This window comes from Prionailurus bengalensis, chromosome B4, assembly GCF_016509475.1.
Source record: "Prionailurus bengalensis isolate Pbe53 chromosome B4, Fcat_Pben_1.1_paternal_pri, whole genome shotgun sequence".
Taxonomy (NCBI): Eukaryota; Metazoa; Chordata; class Mammalia; order Carnivora; family Felidae; genus Prionailurus; species Prionailurus bengalensis.
The window spans coordinates 121,977,062-121,989,552 of NC_057358.1; the positions used below are offsets into that span (position 1 = coordinate 121,977,062).

A 12,491-nucleotide genomic window follows, 5' to 3' on the forward strand; every position below is an offset into this window, starting at 1 on the left:
AGAAACACTTGCTATTCTTGCAAAAACAAAAAATAAGGCAGGATTTTCAGTATAGAAATTTGGCTTGACAAATTAATATTAACATATTACTGAAAAAATGAGAAAGAAAATTAATACCAATAATTAAGAACTGATGCATACAAAAAGCCAATGGAAGCATAAACATTGTCATCTGAACACAGAGATTTTTTTCCTTATAATCTTAGTGAAAATTAAGGTATATGTTGAATTGGCATATTATGATTTTTAATTTAATTTTTTATCATCCAGCAAACATTCTGTACTCCTGACTCGACACATGCCTCATCAGACAGAAAGATAAGAGTAAGAAGGAACACGGAGCTGCAGCTGAATTTAGAAAGTTAGAGGTGTTCTCAGAGCCACACGAGATGGACAGGAGATTCCTTCCAGTAGGCGAGAGAGCAGAGTGCAGACAACAGATGTGAGAAAGGTCCTCATAGCTGTCAAGTTCCAGCATCCTTGTGTTGAAGAAAGGGCGGTGCCAACATGATTGCTGTGCAGACACAGTATAAAAGCACTGGACTTCTCCCCAACTGCTTGTCACGCTGACCTGCACCATCTCTCACTGTCTGTGGGGTTTCTGTCAACTAGTTTCGGAGGGGAACAAACTTTTGGAGAATAACGTTTTATTGTGGTCATGCCAGAACCCACTAAGAAAGAGGGTAAGACTCATCCATAAATCTCTTTGTTGTACTTTTGAATACAGTAGGCTCATTTGGGTATTTATTTTCAAACAAATACCCAGTTTCTTAAACAGACTATAAGATATAGAATCACTGTGATTTAAGGAAAAGATCCTTTACAGTACACAGACCAGAGGAAAAATATAGGAAGAGTATAACGAATTGAAAAATATCTGAGAAAGATGGCTTATGAAGGGATAGTGACTAAAATGATCAAATTATAATTTTATCATTCAGTTGAAAGGTATCCTCAAAGTGTAATTTAAGGATGTTAATTGCTCATGGTGAATATATTGCATTCTCAAGCATATTTTCTCAGGCTCAATCACAAATTTTTCACCATGTATTTGCAATTTGTGGGTGGTGGGAGAAGCTTGTAATGCTTTCTTAGTTAATAAATTCGATCAGATTTTAAAAAATAATTTGCAACAAATATCTCCAGATTTGCTATATGTTTTTTCATGGGAAGACATTTAAAATATACAGATATACAGATGCAGCTATTTTTTTATCAGTGATTTTGGAGTTTCTTACTTATTATATTATTAAATTCTTGCATGCAAAGAAAATGAGACAACTGGGTAAAAGAGAATGTCTTTGAATATCGCTGCTACATTATGTTCTTCAATGGTTTTTCTTATAGACATATTCTTAATATGTAGCCTTTTAAGAATAATTACACTGAAAATAGGATAAGATCCTTCATTAGAAGAAATGCTTCCTCTAATAAAGTTTCTCCCTTTTATAAAAAAATCAATATTTAAGAACTACTAATTAGTAACATAAATAAATTAGAATTAGAAATTACTAAAATGACTAATGAAAAACACAAATTAACAGCACAAGTACAGGAAGCTTAATTTTTAATGGAAATGTCTTTTTAAAATATTATTTCATTCATATTAGTCTTCATTAGTGCTTACCAAATCTTTATTTTTGACATCTTTTTTTTTAAAAACACTGCTCATTTTATTTTATTTTATTTTGTTTTTCTAGTTTTTGCATTTTTTTCTTTTTTAATTTAAAATTTGAGTTAGTTAACATACAGTGCAGTATTGGTTTCAGGAGTTTATTTTTGACTTCTGCAAATAAAAGCAAAAAAAAAAAAGATGAGCAGAAACATAAAAATAGTATTCAGTATTTTCACTTTTAATTCTTAAAACTGCTTTTAGTCATTGTTTTGAAGAACTTTGAAAAAGATGCTAGACATGGGGCCTAAAATTGAAATACTACCCAAATTATCAAAAGTCTTTGAAATATATTTTCTTTATGTAATTAAGTAACCAGTGTTGACAGGCTGTGGTGATCAGTTTACAGGTTGGCTTTACTTAGTGGTGGAGGCATTGATGGATGAAGTCTTCCACCCGAAATAACCACACCAAATGCATGCATTAATATGGGAACTTAATCCCAACTACCAGGCAGTGAGTCCAACCCCTGCTAAAGTGTCTTATTTGTAATGCAAATGATTTACATGTGTATTAAGTGTCCTTTTTATTTGATCTGTCACTTGACTAGCCTCTTCAAGGCTTATTTGGATGAAACGCATTCTATGTTTCCTGGCTAAGGACAGAATATTGTTTTAATTATCTTGCATTTAGTGGATAAATTTGCATGTGTTATTTTAATGCTGAATTGAAAATGACAAGCTGAAAAACTAATAAATAAGATGACAGACTGTAGAGCTTATAAAGCCAATCAAATTACGTTGGTTGCTAGATGTGATAAAGTTTTACTTTTGGTCTGGTTTTACAACTCAATCTGACCCACTCGGCTTTTAGAGACCATGAAATTTTAGAGCTACAAAAAGGAAGATCTATCTTTAACTTCAGCATTCTCCCCCTCCCCCCAAATATTTATTTTTTTCTTTTTGAATAAATCAATACAGATGCCAAGGTCCCCATGATCTTCTTTTGCTATAAATGCACGGTTGATATTCTGTGTAAGAGTCTCCCCACCCCCCAGGACAGTAATTTTATACTCAGATTCTGCGGTTAGTTTAAATTTGGATGGTGGGGAGTGGAGATAAAAAGAGGGTTACTGATGTATTTAAAATCCTTTAAGGAAGTACAGGGATTTTTTCCATTTCCTTACCAGCAGAATGGGTTCTTAAAGGAACTGCACCTTACATAATTTTCCTGGTGAAATCATTGCACTTTCATATTATTTACATTAAAGAGTAAGATGTATGGCAATTCAGGAACTATTCTGGTCCTTGTACCTCCTCCTAACTTACTTCATTTTCCCTGGGGTTGATTTTGTTCCATCCGCTTGGATCCCTCTGAAAGATAGCCTCAAGAATAAAACCTGCCACCAAACCAAGTCTTCAGAGTCACTTTAAACTATCTGCAGAAACACTTCCAAGGGACAGGTTCCTCCAGCTCCTATAAATCTTACATCTTCTCTCCACCTGGGAGAACCATGCCCAAGAAGGACATGACCACTTGCTGTGACTCTTGATAGGACACATGAGCCTAGGATCCAGGAGGATGCAGTAACTCCTCAAAAGAGGCTGAGTTTTCAGCATCTGAATGTGTAAAAGATATCTCTCTTAACTGCCTCCCAACCTACAGTGACCAAATTCTGGGAGCTTCATGTTGGGTCTTGGGAGAACTAAAATCTTCTAAGGAGGTGGAGGAAGGACAGGTGTAACTTTGGACCTCAAGGAGGAAGTCTAATGGAAGTAATTAGTCAACAGTTCTGATTTAGACTCTTGAAAACATTCTGAATGGCTCTAACCCCTTCTGGAGAAAGAAAGCATTATTTTTTTTTTTAACTTTAGTTATTTATTTTGAGAGAGAGATAGAATGTGTGAGTTGGGGAATGGCAGAGGGACAAAGAGAGGTAAAATCCCAAGCAGGCTCTGCACTGTCAGCCCAGAGCCCTACATGGGGCTTGAACTCGCGAACCATGAGATCATGACCTGAGCTGAGATCAAGAGTTAGACACTTAACTGACTGAGCCATCCAGTTGCCCCAGGAAAACGTTATTTTTAAGGAGTAACCATTTCCTATTGCCCTCCTCTCCACCTTCATCAATTGTATATTTATTCATTAGACAACTATAGTATTTTTACTGTCAGTTCCAGATAAAAGGCCTATCTTTTGCTTGTGATTCATGCAGAACCTGAGGCCTAGTTATTCCAATCAAATAGTAACAGGGATGGATGGAAGTTTCAGATTTGTGGGAATCTCCCAGAGTTTCTGATACATGTATTTATGCATCAACTATTAATTCAGCACTTACTGTAAGCTAGTCTCTGGGATTTCAGAGACATATACAACATGGTATCTATTCTAAAAGCCCTCATGATTAATTGCCTCTGAGCATTTAATGTGTAAAAGAATCACTTTTCACTGGAAATTTCTCTTTTCCTTCAAGGAATGACTTTATCAACATGAAACTTGAAAATTTCTAATTAGAAATTAGAAAATACTTCTGTGGTAGAACCTCTAATATTTTAAAAATGCCATGAATGGCTTTTAAACCCATAAAATGATTTCATCAGAATTTTATCTCTATAGTATGTGATCATTAAAATCTGGTTCTTTAATATACTTAGACAATTGTTAACTATCAGAATCTACAGGACCTAGAAAAATTATCTGAGGCCTTAACACCAATTTCACTTTTTGTTATGTGATATACCAGGCCCTATTGTATTTCATGTACTTAACTCATAGGAAAAAGGCAAAAGTTCTCCTTGTTGCCTGGGTATGATTCAAAAAGCTTTGGGAAAGACACTATAGCTTTCTCACCTTCCATGTCAAATCTCTTCTTGAAAACTCAAACATGACAAAACATATGTTCATTTATGGCCATAACTTTAAGGGACCATTCTGATAACTCCAGGAATCAAAGGTATGGCATTGTTGCTACAGACTCTTTTGTTATATCAACATACAGGATCTATCTGTCAAAACTATCTTGACCTTTCTCAGTAGGAATGGATGGGAATGTGGTAAAGGAGAATAACTTTCTTTCAGTCCATAGAAATTTTTCCTTTGCTTTATCTTTTTTTCTTGGTCCCTAGAGATTTCATCACATCTTAAAGTTCTGCCCCAAATCTATCTGAATGTAGAGCAGGATTCATCACCTCTTGCTTATTTCTCAGCATCGCCCAAAGCTTAGTCATCATCAGAAAAGGTGCCCTGGTGATGGCCAGCCTCCTCTCATATTTACTCCTTGACCTTCAGTTTCCACCTGCATGAGACTGGAAGGCCTATTTCAAACACCAAAATAAATTTGTTTTGGGAGAAGTCACCTTACATATAGAATATTACCTTTCATTCAAATTGGGGAAAAGTTAATTTGTAAGAAGTAAGGGAAAGAATGGGAGCAGAGGGAGGAGCTATTTTATCAAGGGCGACTATTTTCCTCCAAATCTGAAATGGTTCATTTAGGTCAAGTTGAAGATTTGGATGAGGAATGAAGAAGTTGTATAAATGAATGTCACGATATTTTTCCCCCTGACAAAACTTTGCCATTCTGTACAGGAGAGGAGTGGTGTAGATCTGAGCTCTCTGCTGTTGGAAGGAATACTCTGGGACAAATGCATGCACACCAGAGAAGCTTAATACTTGGCAAAATCATTCTTTTTCAGTAGCCTGCTTTTATGACTGTCCGGGCTGCACCTGTTAGGAAGATAAATAAAGGACTGGCCAATTCTTTCCTCTCAAGTGCCCTAAATATATCGCTTTAAAAAAACTTTGGAAAAAACAAGTTGTATCCTTGTTTCTCATCCAGTAAATCTGAAGAAGTCTTCTCCGGGTCTTTCAAAGTACAACAAAGTCAGCTGTAAGGGAGTTCCTGAAAATGAGCAAAGAAAAAGGCTGGGCTCTTCAGTGGGTCTGAGGGTCGCAAGTGAAAGTGAAAAGGAAAGCATCTGCAAGCCTCTGTTCTCTCAATGACTCCCTTTATTTTGGACCCGAGACATGGCCTTGAAACATTTTATTTTAGGCCCCTTATGGGCACACAATTCACACTTTCCTTATTTATAGCCATTTCAAAGTATCCCCGAATCCTACATGAATGGTGAAGAAACCACCCTGGCTGAAGTCACTTTTAAGAAATGCACGGGCATAATAATAAATAAACAAGTGGTCTTTCTAAAAAACTTGAACAAATATGAAAACAATGTTTTTGCCATACTTTTGTAAGTAAATATATCCCTTTTTAAAATTTTAGAGAGTTGTTGTGAAAGAAAATAAGTTCTGTGGTTTTTACAGCCCTAAAAAGCAAAAGCGTTTTTGTTATTTTTGCAGAAATTTCTTATAATTATTTTCTCTAACATGTATTTGTAGGCTCTTTAGGCACACACGGAGAAGAATTTTTATTATTGTTAATAATTACTATTTTTATCTGCACTCCTCCTCAATTTGTCTTTGAAACCTATATTAAGAGACACAATATACTCTTGGCAGCCTGTGATTTCTGGTAATTCTAGATCTCATCTCTAGACACACTTGGGTGTGTTAGATAATAAAGAACAGAATTAAAGCCCTAGAAATCAAAAATCAAAAATCAAAAAATCAAACTCATTTTATGTGTGTACCTGAGGGGATACGGCCATGTCTCCTTTCTTGGTTTTTATCCCATTATCAGCTCTTGATAGGAACAGCTGTCTTTTCTGGAGTCCTTGTTGGTCCAGCCTGTTAAACCCAAGGAAAACCCAATAAATATGCGGAAAGACAGTTACTGAATTACAGTGTTCCTAGTTGGGGTAATTATGAAGTAGTCATTGTTTATTCAAGAGCAGTTTCCGAAAATTTGAAAGCATAGTGATTAAGGAATATGAAACTGTGAAAAAGAAGACTTTATCAATTAATTTCCTGTAAGTATGCAAAGCATCTCATAACCAGAGAGAACAGGGCTTCTGTTCCCACAGCTTTTTATAAAAACAGCCCCAAACCATCAAAGGGACAATATCACGTGCTCTACTTTGCGTGGCTAGGCCCAGTTTTAATTTATAAGAAGTACATTTGTTTTGGACAGCTACGCAGATAGACAGTAAGCCAAATTTCAGTATGTTCCCATTCGTGGGGCAGATTATTTATGGGTTTTCCATTTCTATATTGTCGGCAGTGTATTATTTATGCATTTCCAGAGTAAAGTCTTAGATTCCTTCAGATTGGGGAGTGAAGTGGTCGATTTGGCAAACCAGGATTATTTCGTTACATGCTTATTTCTCTCTCTAAAAATGAGTTCATAAAAAGCTAACTGTAATCTGACTTCTATTATGCCTTTCAAGTCTGAAATCCACTTTGATAAGTCTTTTGCCCTTTTACGGTCCCTCAGGAATATTTTTTATGGGCCAGTTTGGCACATCAATATAAGACCTAAAGTTATGTTTAATATGTCAGATGTTAGATCTTTACTTTTGTTTTATTCATTTTCTTTGACTTGTACTATAGATATTTGCAAGAACCTAGGCTAGAAAATGTTTTTCTTTTTCTCCAAAATCATCCAATTCTTCCTGTAAATAGTATCAAATCTCTTTTCAAACTCCTCAAAATTCTTTGCTTGTATCAGATATTACCTTCTGCATTTTATAAAATTTTATATATCTTGCAACAGAATGCTCTACTTGTAACTTAAAAATAATATATTTGTATAATTCTTTCTTTTCATTTCTCATTTTTTAAAGTTAGATGGATTTAGAATTATTCTGCATAGTATTTTGGCTTTTCCCTTATGCATATTAAGTCATAGTCATTATTAAACACAGTAACATAAACAAGGTATACTATTCATAGAACATTCTAGGCTGTTCAAGTTCCAGCTGTACCATGTATTGAGTTAGTTACACTTCATATGCTTCAGTTTCCTCCTCTGTGAAATGTGAATAATAATAGTACCTGACCCATTAGGTCTTTGCAAGAAGGAAATAAGATAAATAAAGTAAAAAGCTCAGAATAGGACCTACCATGTAAGAACTTAAGTATTTTCCTTCTAAAACAGCAAACTCAGAATCTGGCATAAGGTGTTAAATGCCTTACCCTTAACATAAACTTTGAGGGCATTTCCACCAACATGGAACAACCACTGTAAGGTACATAATAACCACTGCTCCTCTCCTTAATATTTATTTAATAACTATTGTTAATATTTATAATATCTTCCAAAGAAGTTGCTGCTATTATCATAGCCATCACTGCCACTGCCATGAGAATTTCCTTTTTTAACTTGGGGTGAATCATCTTAGTTTTCACCCACAGAAGCCCAGATAAAATAAGAGGTCTCTACTCCAGAGCCTATGTTGTGTTCCCACTGAAATATATCATGTCCACTTAGGGGTCTCCAGTTGTTAAACAGATGAAGATAACCAGTTGTTTCTCCACTGTTCCGTTGTGGGAGCATGGCCTTTCCCACTTAGTTGAAAGAGTCACCCTGTGCAGTTGAACATGTAACTATATCCGCCACCAACGGCTGAAAGGCTTGGGTTTGTGGAACATTAAGCTTTCTCTCCCCACAGGGGTGCGTTTAGCAGGTGGGGTCTTCCAGGTCTGAGTATTTCTGAGATAGTCACATAAAGAACTCTCCATGACCACATATGGTTGTGATTGATTGAGTGCCACTGTGTTTACTGCTGTGGAATTTTATTTTTATGACCCCACCTGGCATCAGGCCTGTCCTTCCTCTATTTTTAAAAAGTCACCCAATCGGAGGCCCAGCAATGCGTTGGGGCAAGGCCTTTAAGGGATTTATCTGATAACCGTATAACCACATAAGAGTGCTGTGATTGTAGTGATGGTCTGCCCAGGAACAGACCCCCGGGAGAGGCAGAATAAGGGACTAAAAGGGGAAATTGTTAACAATTTGAATCACTTTTGCAATAATTTCCTTGTGACCTGTGCTAAATTTTTAAACTTTTTCAATTTGAGTAAAGATTTTCCCACACCACCTCCACCCCATCTATGCCACTCAACCCCTGTTTGACTATTACTTCAAATATGGTAAGAATCACGCTAAAGAAACAAGTCATCAGATCTTAGCAAAAGGCTTCATTTTAATCCAGCCCCATGTTAACAGTGAGAAGCTATTTGTTGCTGTGCAATTCTGACCCTATTTCAATTCTTTTCCTGTGTGGAATGACATTCCGAAGTTGAAACATGCATAATTAGAAAGACAAAAGACCAACCTGACTGGAGGTTGGGGTGGGGGTGGGGGGGCACCTGGCTGTCTCAGTCAGAAGAGCTGCTAACTGTTGACTTCAGGGTTGTGGGTTCAAGCCCCACATTGTGTGTAGAGATTACTTAAAAATAAAATCTTATAAAAAATAACAATTCTACAAGGAAAGGGGAAAAAATCCTGTGGGTTCAGGGAAATTCCATCAAGCTGAATAATGAGTCATTGAAAATTTGCATACCTGATGCACAAGTAGACTTCATGTATTCAGAACCTTAGAATACAGTTTTTGGCAATATTTAGCCACAGTAAATAAATATGGATTTAATTGAATGAAGCGTTCTGAATAGCTGGTCTCCTTGGAATCTCAGAGTTTATTTTGTTCTCAAACCGTATTATTTCAACCAATTTGGATAGAAACATGCCTTCAATGTAACATTTTACTCCTTGCTTTTTTTTAAAATTTTTATTTATTTTGAAAGAGAGAGTGTGCATGCATGCATGCATGCATGCACAGGGTAGGGGCAGAGAAGAGAGAGAATCCCAAGCAGGCTCTGTGCTGCTAGCTCACAGAAATGTGAGATCATGACCTGAGCCGAAATCAAGAGTCAGATGCTTAACCAACTGAGCCACTCAGGTGCCCCTACTTCTTACTTTTAAAAACAAAGTACAAGGGTGCCTGGGTGGCTCAGGTGATTGTCCGACTCTTGATTTAGTCTAGGTCATGATCTCATGGTTCATGAGTTCGAGCTCCACATCAGGCTCTGTGCTGACAGCCAGGGCCTCCTTGAAATTCTCCCTTTCTCTCTGCCCCTCCCCTGCTCTCATTCTCTCTGTCTCTCTTAAAAATAAATTAATTAATTAATTAATTAAATTAAAAAACCAAACTACAGTGGAAATAACTTTGTCTTAAATTATAGATGTCAGTTATTGTGCCATGTGACGCCTTGAGAGCCCAAATTATTTGCTTTTGTATTAATTAGAATCATATGATTTGCATTTTGAATGCAATTTTCCATAGCTCTCCTGTTTCATCCCTTGCTAGAAGTCCACTATCTTCTTTTATTACTCTTGTCAGGCAGTATTTTAAGCTGTCCCCCTCTCTTTTCTGTGGACCCCAGGGGGATTCTGGAATCCCCCTGAGTGGGGCTACACTGTGGAGTGTCCACAAGGCACCTAGGGCATCACGTTTAAGGAGGCACGCACTCTCAGAGTCATGCAAGGGTCGAGTTGGCACTTGTGAGTGAGTGCCTCCTTAAATCCCACCCCTGGCCTGCCTCACCAGAGTCCCAATTCCCAGGCTTGTTAAGGACCTGGGTGGGCTCTCTTGTGAATCAAGCACTTAGGCTTTTAGTGCCCAGGGCTTGAGAAGCTTGAAACAAATCCATTTTGCTCTTTGGACACCCTTTTAAATTGACTGGTCAGCAGCTGTTCTCTGGATAAGTGAGGTTGCTAGAGAGCTGAATTCTGAATAGGGGAGGTATTACCAGACAGTATTTTGTCTCTATTATTGTCTCCATTATTGTACACATAGGAAAATAAGTTATATTTAAGCCCACCAAACCAATTTATAGTTTTTATTTTGACTGCTTCATTCATTTAATTCATCAAGGCTACAGATTTTTCCTGAATGAGGCATATGACATAAGTTTATTTTTTTAAGTGTCCACGCACAAAATAATTTTTTAAGAAGATTTATCATAAATTCTAAATGTTTCTCAAACTTTGTGGTCTCAGATACATTGGCACTTAATAACTATTGAGAAACTAAAAAGCCTACACACATTATATCTATCAATATATACTGTATTAGAAATTAAAACTGATAAATTTTTAAGAGATAAAAATATACAGCACATGTTCTATTAGTTGTCAGAGAGTTGATGTCATCACACATTATATATCCTTTGCATATTTGTGAGAGAATATGAATGAAAAAGGCAAATAATGTCTTAGTACTATTATGAAAATAGTTGTGACCTTGTGGACTCCCCAGAAATGTCTCAGGTGCTCTCAAGGATCCCAGATCATACTCTAAGAATCACTATTATAAACCAATAAAGAATTGCCTCTAAAAAATGTCTAATCCCAAATCCCTAAATCCCAAGGTATAAGATATTCACACCCACAGCCTATAATGAATATAATAGGGAACAAATTAAGCATCTAACTGTAAAAACGTTAGATTAAACATTAATTTATTTCTCAAACCTAGATTCTGATGCCTAAGGAATATGGCCAGTACAAAAGGCATCGTCATTGTGTTTGCTGATAGTTTTGGTGACAGTTATAATTCATATAATTAAAACTTCTCTAAGTATTATGAACACCTCCATACAAATAATATTTTATACTAAAGCAGTTTCCATTGTGCTGGGCATACGCTGCAACATGCACACAGTGTCAGATCCCACTATCACCAGGGGATATACCTGACAATGTTTATATATTTAACCTGGGAAGAAAGATAATTTGCTATACTACCAAACATGACAAAACAGAAGTCGGCCAGATAAAGCCTCATTCACCACGATGCTTACAATATATAAAGCATTCACATATTTTATTTCAAACCAAGAATGTGACTTTGAGAATACATAATGAGGAACAACATAACAATTTTCTCCCACACAGAAAATTACCAAAGGATGGTTTTAGCACAATTATTTTATCCAAAAAAGTGACAAAAGGAAAGCCACAAAAAAAGACCTGTAATTCTACCACTCGATGATAACATAACAAGTGTTATTACATGTTCTTCCTGTCTTTTCTATGCCTCTGCAACATATTCATAGGATGTAATTGTGTTCTCCATGCTATCAAAAGGCTAAATTAAACTGCACCTGAGAGCCCATAAAACATTTTTAAAGAAGCCAAACAATGTATTATCTGAGTCAGTGAGACCATGGGAAGGAGAGAGCTGGGATGTTTATATCATTTTGGTGTAGAGACACATACATAGAGAGAGGCAGGTCAGTTAATGCCTCCTAAGACCTGAGTTGGGTTTTTTCCCCCCTTTAATTTACTGACCATGGAACCCTTGATTGTAGAAAACAGGAATGGATTGCATCAGAGAAAGCAGACCATTTATGGAGCTTCTGGGTTCCTGGTCTTTCAGCAGACCCCAGAGGCCACATACGGGCTGTGTGTTAGGCAGCTGCCACCAGTGCCCGTCAGTTAGAGTGCCCTGGCACTCGCTGTGCGGACATGCCATTGGTGGCATACCTGTGCTTCTTACAGTAGGTGGTCATAGGAAAAATCCACCATAAATAGATCAAGCCCTTTGAAAATGCTTCAGTGTTGCAGAGGGAGGGTAAGTCTATATCTGTGAACTAGAAAGGATCAAAGAACAGCCGTCCTTGCCTAAGGAAGCACGAGGTAACTTTAGTTGCTGGTTCAGAATCTAATTAATTTTTATGTTGTCCACAAAAACATTTTGGGGTGCCTGGGTGGCTCAGTCGGTTAAGTGTCCGACTTCAGTTCAAGTCACGATCTCACAGCTCATGGGTTTGAGCCCCACGTAGAGCTCTGTGCTGACAGCTCAGAACCTGGAGCCTGCTTTGCATCCTATGTCTCCCTCTGCCCCTCCCCTGCTCATGCTCTGTCTCTTGCTCCTTCAAAGGTGAATAAACATTAAATATATATATATATTATTATATA

At 36.9% G+C, this 12,491-nt stretch overlaps 1 protein-coding gene across 9 annotated transcripts in view; it reads left to right on the forward strand.

The window, feature by feature from the left end:
• The first annotated feature begins 547 nt into the window (after positions 1–547).
• The window catches only part of MYBPC1 (myosin binding protein C1), an 86,508-nt gene continuing 74,564 nt past the window's right edge, over positions 548–12,491 (forward strand). For all 9 annotated transcript variants that reach the window (XM_043562319.1, XM_043562323.1, XM_043562322.1 and 6 more), the window contains exon 1: positions 548–683. In XM_043562319.1, coding sequence (XP_043418254.1) covers positions 659–683 — 25 coding nt within the window. In that variant the 5' untranslated portion in view covers positions 548–658. The remainder of the gene's footprint in view (positions 684–12,491) is intronic.